This window comes from Grammomys surdaster, unplaced genomic scaffold (assembly GCF_004785775.1).
Source record: "Grammomys surdaster isolate TR1022 unplaced genomic scaffold, NIH_TR_1.0 126391, whole genome shotgun sequence".
NCBI lineage: Eukaryota > Metazoa > Chordata > Mammalia > Rodentia > Muridae > Grammomys > Grammomys surdaster.
Window position 1 is genome coordinate 17899347 of NW_021621185.1, and position 22694 is coordinate 17922040.

The 22694-nt window shown below is 42.9% G+C and overlaps 1 protein-coding gene across 1 annotated transcript in view; it reads right to left on the reverse strand.

Annotated features, from left to right (window-relative positions):
- Positions 1 to 22307, reverse strand: part of Aggf1 (angiogenic factor with G-patch and FHA domains 1) — a 28961-nt gene extending 6654 nt beyond the window's left edge. The window contains exons 1-11 of the mRNA XM_028760168.1: positions 22113 to 22307; positions 18716 to 18818; positions 17953 to 18155; positions 16698 to 16859; positions 15645 to 15833; positions 11536 to 11857; positions 9433 to 9544; positions 9054 to 9105; positions 5201 to 5302; positions 2000 to 2165; positions 1173 to 1255 (exon numbers count right to left, since the gene is read on the reverse strand). Of these exons, the coding sequence (XP_028616001.1) occupies positions 1173 to 1255; positions 2000 to 2165; positions 5201 to 5302; positions 9054 to 9105; positions 9433 to 9544; positions 11536 to 11857; positions 15645 to 15833; positions 16698 to 16859; positions 17953 to 18155; positions 18716 to 18818; positions 22113 to 22307 (1689 nt within the window). The remainder of the gene's footprint in view (positions 1 to 1172; positions 1256 to 1999; positions 2166 to 5200; positions 5303 to 9053; positions 9106 to 9432; positions 9545 to 11535; positions 11858 to 15644; positions 15834 to 16697; positions 16860 to 17952; positions 18156 to 18715; positions 18819 to 22112) is intronic.
- Between the last annotated feature and the right edge of the window lie 387 nt (positions 22308 to 22694).

Genomic DNA, 22694 nt, shown 5'->3' on the forward strand with positions numbered 1-22694 from the left:
TCTCTCTCTCTCTCTCTCTCTCTCTCTCTCTCTCTCTCTCTCTCTCTGTCTGTCTGATTTTTGGAGACAAGATCTTGCTATGTATCCTTGACTGTCCTGGAACTCACTATATGAATTATTTTTCCTTCCAAGAATACCACCTGGTCTCAGGCTGGCCTTGACCTCAGAGATCAGCTTGCCTCTGCCTCCCGTGTGCTATGAGTAAAGGGGTGCACCATCACACCTAGTAACCTAGTCTTTTTCTCTTTCAGAAAGATTTCCTGGGCTCAGGGAAAGAACCCTTGATAGCACACCAGAGGCCCTGAATTCAATAACTAGTTCTGACAGGGAACTGTTTCTACAAGCTTGAAGGTTGTTGGTTTTACACTTTCAAGATGTTCTTAGTCATTCTGCATGTATCCGTATGTACACATGTGCCAATCCACCCATGGAGGTCAGAGGACAAGTTGTGAGAGTCAGACCTTTCCTTACACCATGTGGGGCCTGGGAATCAAACTTAGAACCTCCATCTTGGCAGCAAGTGCCTCTATCTTGCAAATACATGTTTTACATTTCTACAATTACATCAATAACACATTTTCAGGTCACTTTTGTGCACGGCATACAACACGGACCAACACTCTCTGTCCATTCTTTGGAGTCTGCTCTTTGCACGCAGCCAGCCAATCACTCTAGCACCATTTGCTGGGGGCCAGGGACAGGTGCTTTTCCCCATCACACTGCATCGCTTTAAAAATGAAGCTTCCTGTATGTAGATACACAGGTCTACCTCCAGACTCACACCCATACAGTTATGCACCTGTCCCTGCAGCAGCTTCTTCCCCTTCAGTATCTTAATGAATGTGTTTCTGGAAACCAGAACTGTCTACATACGTGTAGCTTCTGAGGGGGGTTCACTGAGTCAAACGGACTGGCCAGCTAGCAAGATCCAGGGATGCTCCTACCCCATCTGGAGTGTGGGTACACACGCACAGCACACTGGCTTTCAGATGAGTGCTGGCACCTGAACTCAGGCCCACATGCGTACTGTATTTTCAACTCCAACTTCAGCAGTTAAGTTATAAAAACCTGAACTATAGAAACTACATAAGTAATCATGGTAAACAGAACTTAATTTTATATATAGCATGCTTAGTACACTGACTAAATGAGAGAATATTTAGCACCCTTACCTGCAAGCCATACTTCACTCGTATTTTCTTTAGTGCTTTTCTTCTTTCTAACTCTTTTTCCTCCTTACTTAATGCTGGACCAACTAAAAGGAAAAACTGAGTTTGAAAATGACAGACTTTACAGAAAATTAATACTTACTAAAAAAAATAGTTTATCTTAGTATATTAACCAGTTCAAACCATTTTCCTGCAAATTTCATAATCTCATTTTTCATGATAGTAGGATAAGATCCCACTGTATGTTTATAAACCACATTATCATTATCCATCAGCAAGTGGAAAGTATTATGCTGAGATATCTAACCCAGGTCCAGAAAGACAAAATGTCATATTCTCACATTTCAAATATGCTGTGTGAAAAATGTAAGCTGGTGCACTGAACCTGGAGTTTCTGCAGGACCTGGAAGGCAGGATGAGCCCAGCAGACGGGGAGGGAAAGTCGAGCTTATGTAATACGGGGCTAAACATTTATGTGGGGAGTTGGGTTAACCAGAACTAAGGGCTGTGAAAAGCCCTTCTGGAAACCCGCTGTTTTGAAAGTCAACGTACAAACAAACAATCTCGACAAAGGAGTTTGACTAGAGGAGGGCTGAACGTGTGGACAACAACTGTGTCCGTTTAGCCCTGCGGTGTAACACGCTGAGCACACATGCAATGCACGTCGTCTACAACCCGCCGAGTAGACACAGGCCGCTCCACTCAAACGAGTGAGACGTGAAGGTGGGAGGTGGGGCTCAGGGACGGGGGCAGGCCGCTGCTCCACCTTAACACTCAGTGCTAGCATCAGGCGTGCAGCCTCAGTCTCACGGCACGGGCTGCTCACATACCTAGAGGCTCCTCTCTCCTGTCGAGGCGGAGGTGAGCTCGGACCTGGCCCGGCTCACAGCCGTCGCACGTCTCGCTGCCGGGGTGAATGTGGAAGGACAGCACAGTCTCCCCGATCTTCACTTCGTCGCCGTGCTCAAGGACGTAAGGATCGCATTTAGTTTTTGGCTAGAAGAGAAATTTTTAATGAAACAGAAATACAAAACAGCCACATGGTTACATTATGCCTACAGTAGAGAAAAGTTCAGCAAAGGAGATGCATACTTCTACACTTGATGGACAGACCTTGAAAATTACGGCCAGGGTCTCGACAGCAGCTCAGCGCAAGAACACACACTTACCACGAACCAAACTCCGCTCTCCACCCATGACCCTTTACAGTATTCCAGAAAAGCTACTTATAATTTTGATCTTATTTCTTACCGACCAATTTTCTTACCACCCGTCCACTCTGGACTTCAATCTATTAGCAAAACCATAATCAGAGGAAAGTTGTATGTTAAGAAGTGATTGCCTTTCTTCCTCCTTTAAAAGAAATTTGCTCTGTGTGCGCTCATGCGCACACATATGTGTGTATGCGTGTGAGAGAGAGTGTGTGGGGGGGATGCATAAGTCGTTACATGGGTCCTGGGACCAGAACTCTGATCCTAATGATACCACGGTAAATACTCTTAACCACTGAGCTACCTCTCGGCTTTTCTTATAATTTCTTTCTTTCATTTTTAAAGCATAAGGCCTCCCTGGTGGTTTACATTATCAACATGACAGGCTCTAGAACCACTTATGGCCTCTGAGCACACTGGGGGAGTATCTGTAGTTCAAGGTGACCTCTGGGCATGCCGGTGAGGGACCATCTAGATAAGGGTAACTGAGGTGACACAATCCACTTGAACTGTGGGTGGCCCCGTGCCATGGGCTGGGGTCCTAGACGTCACAACCGGGAGACACTGAGCTTCGTGCTAGTGTTGTCTCCCTTGCTTCCTGAAGTCCAACATACTGTAACTACCCGCTTCACAGGGACCTGCTCCATCAGGACGGACGACTCTGCCTTTCCTAAGTTGCTGGGTCAGGGTGCTCTAGTTTTCACAAAAATTCTTAGTTTAGCATTATTTTTATTAGGACAAAAAAGGGGCAGGTTGGGGCTGTCTACTAGTGTGTCAGAGTGACAGCATCTGCTTGTCATACAGGAAGAAACTGGGCTAGAGTCACAGAGCACACAAGAAAAAATAGGGCCACCAAAGCTGCTTCTATGACTACTCAGTCCTGGGCCAGTGAAATGGATCAGCAGGGAGACGTGACTTCATCCATGAAGCTCTCCTCCACATGCAGAGGTCACACACACACAAACAGCTAAATAAGCTCTATGATACAGTCACACCTAAAAGTAGCAATACAGATGCTGGGGACAGCATACCATGACAAGGACTGCCTGCAGTAGGCCTTGTTAAAAAAAAAAAAAAAAAAAGAAAAGAAAGAAAGAAAAATGGCGTCTGAGACCCTGAGAGGCAGGAGATACATCCCTCTAGGGGACCCGCCATCTGAAACAAGGGATCGCCACAGCAGGCTGGGATGGAGACATCTCAGTAGCCCACAGCAGCTCTTTGTAACAAACAGTTGTTCCCATTCTCCTAACCTTAGCCCTGGACAATGGCTGTATAGATTTCATCTGTGCGTGACTGCTTTTCAGTTGGCCTTAGTGTGCATAACTATTCTATTCTATCTGACTTTCCTACTTCTTTCTCCTTCTGCTCCTGTGAATTCTGTGAAATTAGGTGTTCCTTGATGTAATGAGTCTTAAACAATTAAAAATTGAGGCAAGGGGCACAGCACAGCACAGTCCTAATGGCCCAGGTGCATGCTGTGTGTTCTCATCTTGGAAACAATGCAATAACTGCACAATGGTAGTTCCAGATTAATGCTTGACTTGCAAAGAAAGTTTGAAGAAATTATTAGAAAAAGAAATAGAACCAACATTGGGACCCCGAGAAAGGAAAAAAAAAAAAACTATTGACGTTATGAAATAAGTTTTGCACAACATTTAAGGGTGGTTTCTGGATCAGCAAGAATAGAATATATAAAATCTTACACAGTAAAACTAAATCAAAACACTGGGACTTGAGAGACATTGTGTGCAATGTGCAGAAGCAGAAAGCTAGGGGAACTACTGAGTGAAGGGTTAACTTGATTCTTTTTGGCAACTGTCTGGCAGCTTTGCCCATTTATCATTAGATAAATTATCATTAGATAATTTATCATTTATCATTAGAGCTTCACAAGAAAATTTATGTAGCTGACCTCTTTGAGTTCTGAAGTATAGTAAGTCAAAAGTTAAAGTTTAAATAATAATAAGTTTGCAATTATTATTATTTTGGCTACAGGCCTGGGAATGGGGAAGCTTGAAATTTTGGGGAACAATTGTAATTCTTAATTTTTTTGTGGGATGTTGCTATTCTTTTGAATTTGATTTGGCAATGATTATACAATGTCTTTTTTTCTACCTGCTTTTGGAGCATCAATAAAAGACAGGGGCAAGAGAAAGGCTAGGGAGGGAGAGAGAGAGCGAGCAAAAGGTCAAATGAAAGAGCATGTGGGGTGAATGTAGAGAGAATGTGAGGAGAGCGTGTGAAGAGTGAGTGAGGAGAGGATGTGAGGTGTGCATGGAGAGTGTGTGTGCGAGTGAAAGGAGAGTGCATGTGGTGTGTGTGAGGTGTGGGATGTTCGAGAGAGGGGAACGCACAGAGGTGTGTAGGAGTGAGGGAGTTGAAGAAAAGAAAAGCACACAGGAGAAAAGCAGAGTGCGCAGGAGAATGCAGAGTGTGTGAAGCCTCAAGCTGCAAGTGAACGAGCGAGAGAGGAAGAGAGCAGAGTGAGAGAGAGAAGAGAAACTTTAAGCCTTGGAAAATTGCCTGACAGCTTGTAACGAAAAAAATAGTCTGTGTATGTATTTATTATGAGCCTTCCAGACATCCCTGCTTTCAGTTGAGAACTCCGATCCTGTGTCGAGGCTGGACCCCGACATACAGATACAATTAAAAGTCAAAACTCAACACACCAGTATCTACTAAATATATTTTCTAGTCCTTTCTGGAAAATTCCAACCAAGTTATAAATTTGTGCTTGAACTCTGATCTAAACCAAATGGTATCTGTAGTGACTAGGACCTAAGCTCAGACGGAAATGCAGGGGACAACACAGTAACTCACCTGAAGAATCTGTTTCCCGTTGACAATGGTACCATTCTGGCTGCCCTGATCCACAAGAACATAGCTTTGCAAGTCATGGTCGAAATAAACTTCTGCATGGAACTTAAAGGAAAGCAACCAAGCAATTACAAAGAACTCACGTTTTCAACCCAACTAACTTCACCATTATACAATGGTGTAGATATTAGTCTCTTCTCGTTTCACCTCATTTTTCTTAATGTTTGTAATACAAATGATTATAAGTCTCTGATAGAAATATAGAAGCTATATTTCCTATGCTTCCACCTTTAGCTATGATGAAATATATGATGTATATATCCTGCCTCTTCTACTTTTAAAACCTAAGTAAGATTATACTGTACATACAAGTTGATTTTTTTTCCAAATATAAGTACTATCACTGCCTATTTAAAATCATTACAAATTCTCAATACATACTAACTTGAAACACTCAAGAAATTCTTGAGGAAGCAAGTTCTCCAGATGTTTAAAACATAGGACTGACCCTTCCCTTACTGCAGAGAACAGTACATGGTATTCATCAACCGTGCAGCTCTGCTTCACAGGCTTAGCTTATGCCATACAGTTTGTCCAAGCAGTGGGTACAACTATACTTCATTCACCTATTATTATGTGAATAAACCCCACAGTCAAGGCTTGCTGGACATCTAGGCTTTCTAGGCTGTTATTATCTTTAAGATTTTGCTATGGTCAGGCTGGAGAGATGGTTCAGTGGTTAAGAGCAGTGGCTGTTTTTCCAGAGGACCAGAGTTTGATCCCCAGCACCCACACGGCAGTTCATCCACACAGAGGCTTATAACCATCTGTAGCTCCAGGTCCAAGTACGCCATCATTTTCTTCTGGCCTCTGTGTGCATGAGGCACCCAAATGGTACACAGACATACATACAAGCACAACACCCATATACACATTTTTTTAATTAAAAAAAAATTGTTATAAGCCTTCTTGTATATACAGTATCTGTATACAAACCAACTATTTCTCTGAGAGATATACTTAAGAGATGGAATTGTCAAATTACCATATATGTAAATTTTATTTAAATTTAAAATGTTCATTTATTCTGTGTGTGTGTACACGGGGTACACTGGGTGTACATTGGGCATTTTGGGGTATGGGTGTGCCAGGGTGTATGTATGGAGGTCAAAGGACAACCTGTAGGAGCTGGTTCTCGCCTCCTACCGTGTAGTTCCTAGGGATCACACTCAGGCACTCTACCTTGACAAACCATCTCGCTTTCAGTTGCCCCTATATGCAAACTTCAAATCTTAAACTAAATACTGTCATATTGTCTTCCAAACTAGATATATCCCCATTGTCTATGAGAATCTTGTTACTTTAAACACTCTTAACCAAACTTAGTTATTGTCAGAATTTAAATTTTCTATTAATCTAGAAATGTGTAATAAAGTTTTACCATTGATTTGAGTTTCTGATTTCTACTGAAAATCTTTTTAACAGCGGTTTCCTTTATTATTTTTAACTATGTGTATGTGTACAGATCCTCTGTATGGATCTGTCCAGATGCCTAAAAGGCCAGAGGCCTGAGACCCCTAACTGACTGTCTCCAGCCCTGAGCCCTGCGCTCACTAGTTACTAGCCACCTGGGCTCCTCTACCGGCTACTTTCTGTAGTCACACTGTCTAGAGTAACATTATAAAAGTTTTAGATGACTACAAATGTTTTCACACTGCCAAATCTTATTCCAAAAAGCTCTTCTAAACCGAGCTCTCAATAGGAACAATTTTTTAATAAGTATGTGAATAAAAATTCCGTCTTGCCTTCACATCTGCATTGCATGTGACTCCAGTGACTTCTCATGTGTGAGCCAGGACACTGTCTCTATGGTGAACTGACTGCACCTTTGACCTACTGATCTACTGACATTGCAGTGGAGTTGGAGAAAATATAGTTGTACAAACCCAACATACATCTGTCATAGCTTTGTGATGGCCACTGCCTGCCTTTTTAATTTGCTTGACACACAAGCTTAAAACTTAGTCAAAATTAGCTATGTGTAAATTTTACTGTCTTTTTAAAACCTCATAAAGCCTCCTGTTCAATGCTCAAGTATTTGTTTCTGTTTTCTTTCATGGTAAACTGAAGGCTTTTAAAATCAACACCCTGACTTTATCTGCCTGGGAGTGTGCAGTGCGTGCTATCAGCCTGACGCTTCCTAGATCATCCAATTACTAGACAATGGCACTAGACACCAAACCAAACCAAAGCCAGAAACAGGCTTCTCTGCATTTTAGCCTAGCTGAGACGGGGAGAGAAGTTCTCTACTGCTAACATTACAGGCTGGGCTTTCTTTGAAAGAACTATGTAAGTAAACAGGGTAGGAGGAGTCCCTGCTTCAAACAGTGTTGGGAAGACTTTCCTGATAATAGAAACAGATTCCAATAAAAACACATATTGTTTGTTTGTTATTTCAACATGGGGTTTCTCTGTGTAGCTCTGGCTGCCCTGAGACTCACTCTATAGACCAGGCTAGATTCAATTCCATTCTTAAAGACAAAAATCATAGAAAGTCTCTGTGGGTTCATATCACTCCATTAAATAAAAACAAGCAGGGAGGCAGAGGCATAGATGCCTGGCCCCTCCTCACAGAGCTCTGGGTTCAGATCTCAATAGTGACGGAAGGATAGTCAAACAGCTCCAAACACACAGCATGGAGAGCTCAGAAGCGCAGCCTTTCTCTGCAATTTTAAAGCTACAGTTCTGTTTCTTTTAAAAACTCAACGTTTTATTGCTACAACACAAAGCCACTGAAAATTTGAGAAATCCTGAGGTAGAAAAGGCTAGATTATTCATGAATGGCAAAACATTTAGATTGAAAGCAAGTGCTTATGAATCAGTGTTGGATTTATTTTTTGAATTTGCCACAAAACATAGCCTATTTACTTCAGTTGATAAATGTGTTGATTGGATACTATTTTTTTTCCAAAGGGGAGGGGGTTTATTCAGGGCAGAGGGCAAAGGTGGGGAGAGAAACGGGAGAAGATGGTGGAAAAAGAGGAGAGAGAGAGAGGAGAGAAGTAGAGACCGGCCATGACCATGTGGAGAGAGGGGGAAGGGAAGGGGGAAGGGCAAGGGGACAGAGAGAAGCTAGAGGCAAGAGAGTAAGAGAGTGATTGGATACTATTTTACTATTCAAGTTAAATAAATCTATGTTTTGTAACTTATGCTTCAGACGTGTAAACAAGACAGAATGAGTCAGTCAGCTGATATACACCTATATTCCTACTATTCAGGAGCCTGAGCCCGGAGTACTTAACAGCCTGGGAACAAGGAGAGGAAGACCCTGTCACAAAACAAAACGTGACAAAAATCCTTGCCAAGCATGAACGGCCCATGCCTATATAGCACTTAGAAAGTAGGTGTAGGAAGATTGGGAGCTTTAGGCCGACCCTGCTACTTAGTGAGTTGGAGGCTAGCCTGGGCTAGCTTCCAGAGACCCTGTCTTAAACCAAACCCAAACCCAAACCCAAAAGTCCCATAATTTTCAAACTGTGAAAAGGACTTTTTGTCAAACTCTGAAAGAAACGAAGAGGCACTGCTGTCATCACTATTACCACGCCATTAGCCCTCCTATTCAACAGAAAGTCTTACGTTTTCTGCTAAAACGATCCCACGTTTCCTTTTTGTTTGCTCTGGTTTTATAGAGGAACTGTTGTGTAGCCCAAGCTAGTTTGGAACTCACTGTGTAGTCAGGACTGTTCCCAAACTCTCAGTTCTCCTGCCTCTGCCTGGGCCAGACACTGGGACACAGGCAAGGACAGTTGCACACCCTTTTCTCTCCTAGGGCTGCAGTGCAGAGTGGAGGCCTCACCTTACTGACAGCGGCTTCAGGGATCCGCACCGCGTGCTCCATGTCCTTTTCTCTGCAACAGTAAGGAAAGTGAGTCGGTAATTTGGGAACACAGAAACACAGCAGTGACAGTGACAGGGCACATATGCTTTACTCGATGCACCAGCAGTCCCCCAGCTGTGGATGACCCTTACTGACACTCTAGAGTTCACATGCTTCTACATAGTATTTGTTTACATCATCTTTCTTGTTAAATTGTGCTTTCTTTGGATAAAGATGTTGCTTTAGCCTTTTTGTTTCTAGAACACTGCTTCACATTACTAATATACGTAACTACAATACTGCTCCTCCACCTTCCCCAGACAAGTGAGAGCCCCTCAGATACAGCAACACGCCTTACCTCCCAATGGTGGCTGGGCTCACAGCTGTGATGATGAACAGCGAGCCCATCTGCAGCACTGGAGATCTAATGACAATCACCCGAATACAAGGGGGCCAAATTTTGTCCTCATCTACCAAGGTAAGAGGTACATAAATATTAACTTAAAGTTCTATGAAAATTAATTTTTCACACAGATAACTAGGAGACCAAGTTCTCAGCACAAAGGAGATTTTTTCGCCCCAGAGAAACAAAGGACAAGGAATAAGAGACAAAGACAGGGGACAAGGGAGAAGAGAAGAGGACATGGCGGTCGGGGGGGAGAATGAACGAGAGGGGGCAGGGATATTGGTCCCAGAGAGGGGACAAAGGACTGCCTCTGGAAGAAAGAAGACAGACATGGCCCAGAGGCAAATGAGTTTATAAAGGTAGAAAGAAAAGCCCGTGTTAGGACGAGGTGTTTCATTTTAATTGGCATGTAACGTAGGTGAGTCACAGGGAGCCTCTCACTTCTGGACTTCACTATTCTGACAGCCGGACCTTGATGGTCAGCCTCAGGAGGAAGAAGTGACCAAATACAGGAACAAACTTTGGTGGCTAGCTTTAGGAATGAAATCTAAGAAATTCAGGAGAAGGGCAGGGCCCACGAGAGCCATGCTGGCCACCCTCGAGACGGCCAGAGCCCCTTCATTACTCATGCTGCAGCTCAGATTTGGTCTTCAGATCTATGTGCCTGTGCCCAGATCTCACACAGCGGACCTTCAGAGGCTGGCTCTCCACACACCAGCAGCTGATGAGCCTCCCTAAACTCCCTCCCTTCCTGATGTCTGACGCGCACACTCTCTTCAGTTTGGTGTTTCGGCCAAGCTTTCCTCTTTCCCTTTTGGCTATACTGCCAAAATCCAGTGTCTGCTCTTACTGTCTGAAAACCCTGTCAACAGGTCCCGGATTACTTGGGCCTACTGGGGTTTCTCTTGGTGATGGACCCTGGGTGACAACCTTCTGTCTCAGGCAGTTATTTTTATTTTGGGCCTCTCTAGAGATACGGGGATGCCCCGTCTCTTGACTTTGGCCAGCCAGCCTCCACATGTGATGGAAATGCTCTCCCCAACCTGAAAACTTGGTATTAATGGTGTGCGTTAGCACCCAAAAACTCTGGCGCCTGACTGTGCCTCTGCCTTCTCCCGTCTGCTCTAAGCCCTAAGTGTGACTCCTGCACTCTGACCTTTTCCAGGTGCTACTATAAGCCTTGGCCACTTCATGTTCTATTTAACCCTGTGTGTGCCTGCCAGCTGCTGTGCTGTGGTGCAGCCAGCCCTGCCCCTCCATTGCCATACAGCAGAGCTTCAGCCTTGGCATTGATGATGCAGGCCACACCCCTTAGGCCAGAGGTGGCTAGCGTCCCTTCAGTAGCCAACATAAAGTACACAACAGATTTAACATTTCTTTCTTTCCTTCCTTCCTTCCTTCTTTCCTTCCTTCTTTCTTTTTTTGGTTTTTTGAGACAGAGTTTCTCTGTATAGCCCTGGCTGTTCTGGAACTCACTCTGTAGACCAGGCTGGCCTCGAACTCGGAAATCTGCCTGCCTCTGCCTCCCAAGTGCTGGGATTAATTAAAGGCGTGTGCCACCACTGCCCGGCCAGATTTAACATTTTTAGTTGAAAAATATCCTGAACACATTTTTAAATTATTTTAAGTCATAAAATTTTAGTCTACTTTTTAAAAATAAGAGAACTTTCTATTGAGAAAAGAACAAATTTGCTTACTATTGTTACAAAATATTGTGTTTTGCATCTTTATAGGAAGTAAAAAAGTTAGAATGACCAAAATACCTATGCAAGTGACTTCTTTCATAAGCTACGCCTTTAACAGCAATTGACTTTTCTTCAGTTGCAGAAGCAGAGCATGACAGCAAAGCCTTAGTTAGAATTTAGAGTGCAGTGCTACGTTCAGTGGAAGCTACTCAATACACTGCAGGTCAATGCAAGTCGCTCTCTCATGGCTCAACTCCTAAAATCTGACAAGGGATCCCTGTCACAATTCTCAATGCCATCAAAGAAGTGGTGTGCCCTTGGTCTGCCTCTCCGGCTCTGCTCCCTTCCGAGCAGAGTTTTCCTTCCTTACCTTCATCGTCGGATTCTTCTGAGGACTCCCTGTCCCCACTGCTACTGTCTCCATCAGAACTCTTCTCACTCTGAGAGTCTGTGATCTCACCTTCTTCTGGCTCGCTCTCACTCTCTCTGACTCTGTCATCCTTAGATGAAGCTGAGTTGTCATCTCCAGGAGACTCCACAGTGTCTCCACTAACTGCCACAGTGAGCTGTAAGGGACTACTTTTGTGAGAAGTGTCTATTCTGGCCTTCTTTTTCACATTTCCAGAATGTTCATCCTCACTGCAGTTTATATGTTCTACACTGTAGCCTTTCTGATCTTCTGAACTCAAATCCTAGAAAGAGGAAGCAGGGAAGTAAGTGATGTCAGCATTTTACAACACTACATAAAGTCTCACGGATTTAGGATACAGGACAGGGACAGGACAGGACCCCACATGTCCTGCGTCATGACACCATCGCTCTTAGGATGTGGCATTCACTGTTGACACCCAGCACAGCATCACATGGGATCACTATCCAGTGGGAGGCACTCCACAGCCCAGTGTGCCCCTCCATCTACTCTCAAGGCCCCACATTCCCAGCCCAGGCCAACATACCTGTTCCCTGCTCTGTAAGAAAGCTATATAAAAAAAACCCTCTTGTTTATACTTTCAAATTTTCTAGTAGTTAAATTTAAAAACTTAAATAAAAATATTTATTCACTTTTGGTTTTCTTTCTTGCTTTCTGTTTTTCTTTAGGTTTTTCAAAACAGGGCTTCAGTTTTAGCTCTGGCTGACCTGGATCTCACTCTGTAGACCAGGATCAAATTCACAGAGATCTACCTGCTACTGCCTCCCGATTGCTGGGGATTAAAGGTGTCCCCCACCCCCGCCTGTGTATTCACTTTCATCCTAAGACTTCAGATTCATACACATCCAGGATATCCTCACATACCACACACAGGACCTTCGCTTCCGTCCACAGCCGTATGTAGCTTATGGCTCCTATCCTGACTAGTGTGAAACTAGACAATGTATCAATTCTAAACATTTGAGTTTTTAAATAAGACAATGCACACAAAACATAGAAATATTTTAAAGGATTACATGAATTTAAAGATCTAAATATAATCAATGTATCAAAATTGATGTTTTGCCCAAAGTGAACATGTTAGAGTTAGTCTGAAAATGCACAGAAGTTTAAAGTTTAAACTACAAAGGTTTTATTTATATGTCTTTAAGTCTAAAAACTCAGCCTGTCTACCGTAAGCCTTGTATTATTAATTTTTTGGCATGCTTTCTGAAAAGCGAACAAACTATTTTAATTACCAAATTAAACGTATGCATTTTTACTAAGCAGACTTCAAGCTCTGCACAGAATGCATGATTAAATCAAGCCAATGAGCATATGCGTCACATTCTTCTTGTGGTCATAATACAAGTTTACTCTCATGATGACTTTCAAAGATTAGAATACATGGACTAGGGGTATGAACAAGGTCTTGGGTTCAATCTCCAATCCACATGAAGGTAATACAGCCACTAAGTACAGGCCCCATTCTGTACAACAGACAATATATTAGTATCATGGAAACCGGCAAGAAGCAAAGCCACTGTTCCTTCCCTTCAGGATGTAACACTCTCAATTTTCTTTCTGCCACGTACATATAGTGAAGAGAGTTCTCATGTAATTTCACAAAATATGACACCATATTTTTAATAGCAGCATAAATTGAGTTTGGAGACAAGCTGAACATTCAGTGTGAAAAACTATATACAATACAAACTCACCAAGGGCAAGAACAAGGGCAAGGAGCTAAAAAGCTATGAGCTTTACGGTTATGTAACTTAGATCAACAGCATCTAGCACGCTATGCACACACTGTTTAAAAAGCATGTCCCCAGAAGAGTCTCCTCTGTATCATCATTACTGCTGGACAACAGAAAGAAACTGACTCAAACTGTCAGGGCACTTCTGATAAGGGATTCCTGGGGTAAGCTGTTAGATAAACACCCAGAAGGACAAGAAAGGGCACTTGTACATAGACAATAAAACACACACACACACACACACACACACACACACACACACACACACGTTTCTCCCAATCCCTAGGACATGCTGCCTTCCTTCTCATAGCCTCAACTGTAAATACTGAGGCTCAAAAGGATCTTATGAAGGAAGGAAATTAGTGTGCTTTCTCTAATCACTCAGCTTCACAGTTGCCTCTCAGACTCTTCTTACTGCTAGGAAGAGAGCTTCTAATAGGAACAAATCGAAAGTTTTATTTTTATTTTCAAGATGGTTTCTCTGTGTAGTGCTGGCTGTCCTAGAACTCACTCTGTAGACCAGGCTGACCTCAAATTCCACCTGTCTCTGCTTCCTGAGGGCTGAGATGAAAGGTGTGCCCCATAAATGCCCGGCTCCCAAAGTTTACTTTTAGAAGTTCACTAACATATGTTTCTGTTCATTTAGGTATTATCACTAAAATGAAAACACAGTGAGAATAGAAAGTACAGACTCTTAATTACAAGTGTTGATAGTAGGATTTATTACTTTTAAGTAAATTTCTTTGGGTTAAAAAGAAAAAACCACCGAGTGGTGGTGGCGGTGCACGCCTTTAATCCCAGCACTTGGGAGGCAGAGGCAGGCGGATTTTTTCTGAGTTCGAGGCCAGCCTGGTCTACAGAGTGAGTTCCAGGACAGCCAGGGCTACACAGAGAAACCCTGTCTCAAAAAACCAAAAAAAAAGAAAAGAAAAAACCATGACATAAAATTTCTAACGTACCAAATAGTTGCCACAGTTCAAGCAATGAGAGTGCAGCAAGCAACCTCCTCACATGTCACCAACCTCAGCCACTCAGGGAGCAGCAATAAGAGCATTGATAACATTTTAATCAGCGTGGCATCCTAAGTGATTGTAAAATTGCCTTTGATCTTCATATCTAAATTCCTTTTCCTGTACATGTTATCATGTTCTTAACTATGAAATGCTAGCAGTCAAACCCAAGGCGTTGCACGTGTAACATAAGCTCTCAAATACTGTAGTACATTCCAGGACCTCATCCCCCCCCCCCCATTTCTTATGCCTATGGCTGTGTTAATTAAGCAAATAAATCATCTTTCATTTTTAATTTTTTGAATATAAATTACTATAAATGAGATTCTCTACCTAGTGCAAACAAAAAACCTTGTGATTATTGATAGCCAATCTTTTTCCAAAAAAACAAAAAACAAAAAACAAAAAAACAAAACAAAAAACCCCAAAAAACAACAAAAAACCCCAGGCTGAACCGATGGCCAGGCAGTTATGAGTGCCTGAGCTGGACCCATGCTCCTTCCCAGCACCCACATCCACTCACAACCAATTCTAACTCCAGCTCCAGAGATCTGCCACTTTTATCTGGCCTCCATGTGCACCTGCACACCCATGCATGCATGCACAAACATACATGTGCACACACAGTTACAAAATTTATATCTACAGACATAAACAATGTACCTTTTCTTTCTTTCTTTTTTTTTCAAGACAAGACAGGGTTTCTCTATGTAGCCCTGGCTGTCCTGGAACTCACTCTGTAGACCAGGCTGGCCTTGACTCAGAGATCCACCTGCCTCTGCCTCCAGAGTGCTGGGATCAAAGGTGTGTGCCACCACTGCCACCCAGCAACAATAAACAAACAAGAACAACAACAACAACAAATACCCTTTCATTCATAGTATGTACTCCACTCCATATTTACCAGGAATGCATTTTTAAGTTTGCAATTTAATAAGTGAGAAACTACTTGATTAAGAAAGTTGAGTCTGTTTGCCCTAATATATAAATTATTTTTCTTTTGTGAACTATAATAACCAATTTATTAATCAATGTCTGGATGTTGTCTGGATGTTTTTTCTGAATTATACATTGTAAGATGCTTTATATATCCTAAATAAATACTTCCTTCAAATTTTACTTCTAATGACTGAATTTGTAAAAAGAAAAACCATTCATTTCACCTGAACCTTTCTTAGTTATAGAATATGAAACCTTACTAAATATATTTAAATTTAAAGATACAGAATGATATTTACATTCATACAATTTGTGGCTTAAACTAAAATACTGTAAAATTTAAAAAATAAGAAAGCATTACCCTTTCTTCATTTGCTACACAAACACCTGGCTCCTTTCTTCTCTTCTTCAGTCCTCGCTGTCTGTTGGGTTTTGTGCTCGAGGTCTGGTAAGGCTGCAAATCTACTCGCGAGTGAAACTGGTACCGACCGCTGTCCACATCGCAGTAGTAATAAATCCCGGTGGAAGGGTCATAATACAGTTGGTTCTCCTTCCAAAGTAAAGACAGGAAGTTTTAGTCATGTATAATGAAACAAAAGAGAAAAAGAAACAAAATGAAAACCAAATATATCCAAAGATAGTGGGCATGTTTGTTTTAACAACTATTGTATTTTCAGATGAATTAGAGAAATAGAGAAAATACTTTAAAAAAAAATAAATAAAACATTAATGTCTGCTGTGCTTTCCACAGTGAGAAAAATTTAATCTTAATTGCATCAAAGAAACTGCCAGTATATACGGCGTTTTACTTTATGTGAAACGGCAATTTCATATGGTTCAACTGACCACATTAAAAAGAAATGAAGTAAACGCTTTCGAAGGCATGAACACTAAGGTGTGGATGAAAAACTGCACAGGAAAGCCACAGTGTCTTGGCTCTGGATGCCCAAACCTCGTGACACTACAAAACACTTGACTTTTAACGTTTAATGATAAACTAAAGAAACTGGGGTTGGGGATCAGGTGTAAGAAGCTGGTAAACAACTATGTTTATTAATTTTCTATTCCTTTTTTCTTGTTAGAAAATTGGAGGCAAAAGTTCAAAACAAGAAGGAAAACTTGAGTAAGGAGACTGAAACACTAAAAATCAAATACTTGAAATGGAGGATAACTCCATTTATAGTCAACAAAATGTTACAAGTCCAACAGACATCACCATTAACAGACAAGAGCGTGGGAAGAGTGAGCTTCAGGGATGGCTGCCTACTTGCCGACCCTCAAGTCCAATTTTAAAGCTGCCAAGTCTTCCTTCTCTTACCTCAGCTATGAGGTAAGAAGCTTCCTTCTCTTACCTTTTGCTATGAGGCAGCTGAAAACCCATGAGTGCAGTATTACGAGGGTCTGAGACACTTACAGAATCATAATAGAAACCAGTGCTGTGGTCATAATACAAGCCCGTGTTCTCGTCGTAGGTAAAGCCAGTCTGCGACACAGCAGCTTCCGCTGCAGCTCTCAGGCTCTCGGCGAGTGAGGACCCTTCCAGCGCTGAGCCTTCTGCTAATGCAGAGGCACTCTCCTGCAGAGACATGTCCCAGGTGACACACACCATCAGCTAAGCTGGATCCCAGGGGATCCGAAACCACATGGACTGAGGTGTTGTTTCAGTTTGTTTCCAGTTTGTAATAGAAACACATGGCCATTAATTATCATCAGAAACATTTAAAAAAATATTTTCAAGTGTTTTCCAATTTAACTTTTGCCCTGAATTGTTTTTCCCCCCCTGAGGATAAAACAGAAGCCTAGACATGTGCAGCCAGTGCTGTACCACAGAGCTGCATTTATCCTCAGAATCTTGTCTGACTTTTAAAGAACCTAAAAAGTAAGATGATAACAGTATTCAAAGTTAAATGTGTGCTAATACAAGGAAGCAACCATGAAATATAGACTGTGAAGTATCGCTAAAACAGATGATCTAATTGCTCAATATAGGCAGGTGGGAGGACAGTTTGTGCCTGAGAATTCAAGACCAGTGTGGGCAACAAAGGGTACCCCATGTCAAAGTAACAAAGGGTGTAAACATGTAAGACTACACTGTTCCTGTGCCCAAAGCCCCATAAAGCCTTACCATCATGTGTGACTGTAACACTGAGTGCCACCATCCACACACGGGACAGAGAAAACCGTGTGCACTTGGTTCTCTGCTTCTACCTTTATGGAGGTGCCAGATAGGAATTGAACTCAAGGTACAGGCTTGTGGAACAAGCACCTTTTACCTCCTGGGTCACCGCACTGAGCTCCGAGGTTCATGGGCTGAGTTAAATATACTCCTTTAGTTCATATAATTACTAACAGGAAAATCATCACAACTATAAATACATTCATTCCCACTTCTGTTTTTTAGCACCCACAGCTGAGTGTATCGATACAATACTCTTAGGTACACAGGACGCTGAGGTAGGACACGTGAACTCAGGGAACAAGGCCAACCTGAGCAACAAAGCAAAACTCTATTTCAAAAGACAAAACAAGACTGGTGCTCTGCACACCGCCACACATTTTATACCTCATTTACAACTACTTATAACTCACGCATGCACGGAGCAGATCAAGGAATCCTCTCTCTCTCCAGAATCCCTAGACCCTGTTTCACGGTTATTAGCCTTTATTACCTGTGAATCCGAGGTGACGTGATCCTCCTGTCTATGGCTAACACAGTCTGTTGCATCAGTACCAGCATAACTATCAGTGTCCATTTGTGACTCGTCTTTAGAATTAAGAGTAGAAGCTTGAACATATTGACTCTGTTGTGCAGACAGTTCCGTCTCTTTACTGGGAAGACTGTCATCATTATAATACATCTGATAGTAATAATCTGTTGATAAAACAAACAAACAGCTGGTGAGTATACGGAAAAAGTTTAATTCTTAGTTGCAAAATCCAAATAGCAAACACAAAACTGCACCCATTAAATCTGGCCACAGGGTCAAGGCAGATTAAAGAAGGGTGGAGGGTGGGGGAATAGAAGGCTTATTGACAGAATTACTCAGTATAATCAGTATGGGGGTCTATGGGAGAGGATTTTCCTAGCACTGAAGAGCCTGAGGCACAAGACTGAATGAAGCCAACCTGGGGTACCCAGCAAGTTCCAGGCTACCTTTATCTCCATCCTGAGAACCTGACTCAAGCAACAAGAACAGAATACTTAGTGCAGCACTGAAAACATACACAAGCATTAAAGAAATTTAATACATTTCTATTTTGCCACCCATAAATTGACAAAAGAGTGACATAGAAAGAAATCTGTATTATCAGATTCTTCATAGTTACATATTTAGTCTGTATTATTTTCTCAGAATACTGAGATAATATCACACCTCCGTGTGTCATAAATGTTCTGAGGGTACTAGTGCACCCGTACTAGACACAGAATACCTGAAATTGACCAAGGAGCATGGTTCTCTGTCTGTACTTCTACATCAGACTTTTGATTATCTTCATTTTTCCCACAATGGAGTATCTTACTAAGTTCTTCTACCTGAAAGGAAACAAAGCGTTAGAAAAAAAATAAGCTATAAAGCAATTCAATACTACACAACACTCTACTATCCTCAGAACATTACAGGGCACTTATCTTAGTAGAACTTTTAGACCTGTACCCAAAGCAGCTGGTTCCTTTTTCAGCATCTCTACAACAAGTCACAAGTTAAGGCTGACCTCCATTTTTCTCCAGGTCATTCCTTCCTTCTAACATAGATCTCAGTATTCTGCAAGCTGATCATGAACTCACAAGCTCAAATAATCCTCTGGCTTCAGCCTCCCAGATAAGACTAACCACGCACGCCACTGTAACACACAGTATTGTCATACTCCAAGGTAAAGACTCAAATCACTGCTGGGGATAGTGGTGAACACCTTCATTCCAACAGCTGGATGGCTGAGCTCAAAGCTAGACAGGGCTACACAGTGAGACCCTGCCAAAGGAAGGAAAGAAGGAAAGAAGGGAAGGAGGGATGGAGGGGAGGGAGGGAGGGAGGGAAGGAGGGAGGGAGGGAGGGAGGGAGGCAAACCGTTCAAATCATCCCTTAAAAATCTAGGGATGGAACTCAGTGGTGGACATGCCCAATAATAATGAAGTCCTAGGCTCAGTCCCCAGCACCACAGAAAGTAAAGCCCAACTAAAGACAGTTCAAATACAGGCAAGTTCCACCCTTACCTTGGACAAAAATAAAAGGTTTATTCTCATAGCCTCCAAGGCCAACAGTTCTTGCTACAATTTAAAACTATAAGTTCCCATCTGAACTGAATTTCCTACCAGTACTCAGAGCCTCAGTTATCCCCTCAGATATATTTAAATGCTGTATGTACTTTGTCTTTGCTCTTATCACTAACTAACTTCAGCAGACTGGAACAAGAACTCGGCAGAGGTGGCAGCTCTCCTCTGTGTACTTTGCGCACTGAAGCCCCCTAAAAGATGCTGTGCAGCACATGTCATGAGTGAGAACCGCCTCGATCCGTGCACCTCCTGTCTGACAGGATCTCAGTCAGCGTACTTAATGACCAGTAAGCTTCAACACAGAATGGGCAGGGAGTGGTTACATACAGGTTTATCTAGGACTTTATGGACTGGGAGATCTCTCTTACTACCAGGACCAGAGACAGGAAAACTAATTAGAGAGAATGTTGAGGGGGCACAAGCTCTCAGGTTCATCGCTACCTTGCCCTGGTGCTGCCTGCCTCCGACGCTACCACTGCCACGAACTGGAACACTTAGCATCCACACTCATACAGGAACTTTGAGTAACATCTTAATCTACACAATCACCTTACAAAATAGTTGTCCTGATGCCAATGTTACACATGAAATGTCTTAAACAAAGTAACTTCTAATGGGTTTGTTAATCCGAGAACCAGCATATATGATGGCTGTTAGGTTACCCTTTATTTACTGCTCCAAAAGAAACGTATTCAAAGACTTGGGACCAACTTTACTGTCCCAGGAGGGAATGTTGACTAGAAGGTAATTATAACTATCAGCAAGATATAAGACTTCTACTTTGGATTTATTATTGTTGTTGTTGTTACATTATTAATTATTATTACTATTAATATTACTATTCCTACTATTGTTGTTGTAATTATTATAATACTGAGGGAAGGAAGTGTTGGGGATTATTATTATCATTATTATTATTATTATTATTATTATATTGGGGTAGGGAGGTGTTGGGTCCAACTCAGGGCCTTCTACATACAAGCACTCACTCTACCATTGGCTTCCATTTTCTCTTTCTTCCTTTCTCTTCCTTTCTTTCTTTCTCTTTTTAAACAGGTCTTTCTACATTGCCCACTCACAAGCCTCAAATTCCTAGACCAGAAATATAACTCTAAACAATGGGTACAGAAATCATTTCAACCCAGCAGTTCTTTTCTGAGCTCATTTAAGAACAGTATGTCCAGGACTGGGAGGAGGGAAAAAGGGGGGGGGGGCTTGCTGGTTAAGAGCAGTTGCAGTTCATCCCATACAGACCTCAGTTTGGATCCCAGCACCCACAGAAAAAGCTGGCTTGGTCTCTAGCACATCTGTAACCCTAGAACTGTGGGTGGTAGAGACAGGAGATCACTGAGGACTGCGGGCAGCCAGACTAGCCAAGAAATGTCAGGTCGTGGTTAAGAAAGACATCTTGTCAAAAGAATAAGGTAGAACAGAGGACACCTGCTGTCACTCCCTGGCCTCCACGTGCACACAGGTATGAATACACCACTCACACATTATACACACACTCTATGTAAAGAATAGGATGGCAAAGTCTGATGACATTTCAGTGTTTGGCCTCGAGATGTAGTTTTATAAAACACTAAATTATGGAGAAAACATTAGGTTAAAATTAAGTGTCTGGAAATAACTTGTTAGGATAATATGCAACTGTTCAATGAACAAGGTAAGAATATATAGATTTTTTAAGCATTACTGTCAAGGATTTGTCCTTACTACAGATTATGAAAATGAAACACACTTCTAGTATCTGTAAGAAAGGCAGGTATGCCTTTCAACAAGTGAACCCAAGACAAAAACTGAGATCACCTTATACACAGAGTATGTTCAAGAGTGTGTAAAACTAAACCGTGTTCCTGCTTTTCAAATTCATTGCCAGAGGCTATTATCACCCAGACTTTATAAACAACAGGGACACTCAATATAGGAAATGGGATTCTAAGTTCAGCTTTAAGCAAACTCAAAAGGGGATGGATGGGTGCTGGCTCCTGCCTGAAATCCCAGCCTAGGAGGCTCAGATGGGATTGCCATCAGTCGGAGTTAAACCGGGGCTACATCCTAAGATCTAAGATGAAAAGCTGACCTACGGAGTGAAATTCTGAATTGAGAATCCCAAGTCGGGTTGGGAGAGAGAAATGCAAGCCCACAACCTCAGCACTTGGGAAGTGGAGACATAGATCAAAAGCTGAACTTCAAGGTCATCCTCCGTTACACAGCAAGTTCAAGGCCCAAACTGGAGACTTTAGACTTCGCATCAACCAAAACAACAATAAAAACCCAACCAACCAAAGAACAAAACAAACAAACAATAAAGAAAATACTCAAACGTGAGCCACCACCCCCCCAAAAAAAATAAATGCGCCCATTGCCAGTAGGACAGATCAAGACCATGTGGTCCATGCTGAAGTTCATTCTCGCCTGCCCTGAGACAACTGTCCAAACCAACTGGCTGGCACTGTTCAACTGGCTCCAAAGGTACTCCGGATTTTGAACAGCTCTGGGCTTTAATGACTTCAAAGAGTCCATAGACAAGCCCGGCTGCGGCAGACCGCGCACCTGCGTGCGGAGTTCCTGGTTATTGCTCTCGGCGTTCCGGTACAGCCGCTCCGTGTGGTGCAGCAGCTTCTCGACCTCCCGCACCTGCCTCCTGCAGCTCCGCAGCTCGCGCTCCAACTTCTCCACCTTCCTCCTTAGCTGCGCCAGCTCCGGCTCGGGGGAGGCGGGCGGCGGCGAAGGCGCCTCGGAGGCCATGCGGCCGTGAGCGCGGGGTCCCCGGGTGCGGAGGGGCTGCTTAAGACGACACCGGTGCCCGCTGGCCCAGGGGCCACAGGAGCGCGCGGGCTGCGAGAGGCTGCCTCACGCTCCGACGACCGCAGCGGGCCCCGGCCATGTCGCCCCGAAGTCGGCGACCGGGATTGCGAGCTAAGGGACGAAGCCGACCCCGCCCAGGCCGTGTGGCCGTGAGCTCGGAGACCCTCCTGGTGACTGCCTCGGAGGAGCCAGGGGACCGGAGAACTAAGGAGAACCAAGCAGAAGCGCTTTAGTTCCGGGCTAAGCCGGAAACGCTGAGCCGAAGGTGGGCGGGGCCAAGACGGAAAAAGGAAACGACGGGAAGCTAGAAGGGTCTGTTAGCGTTGG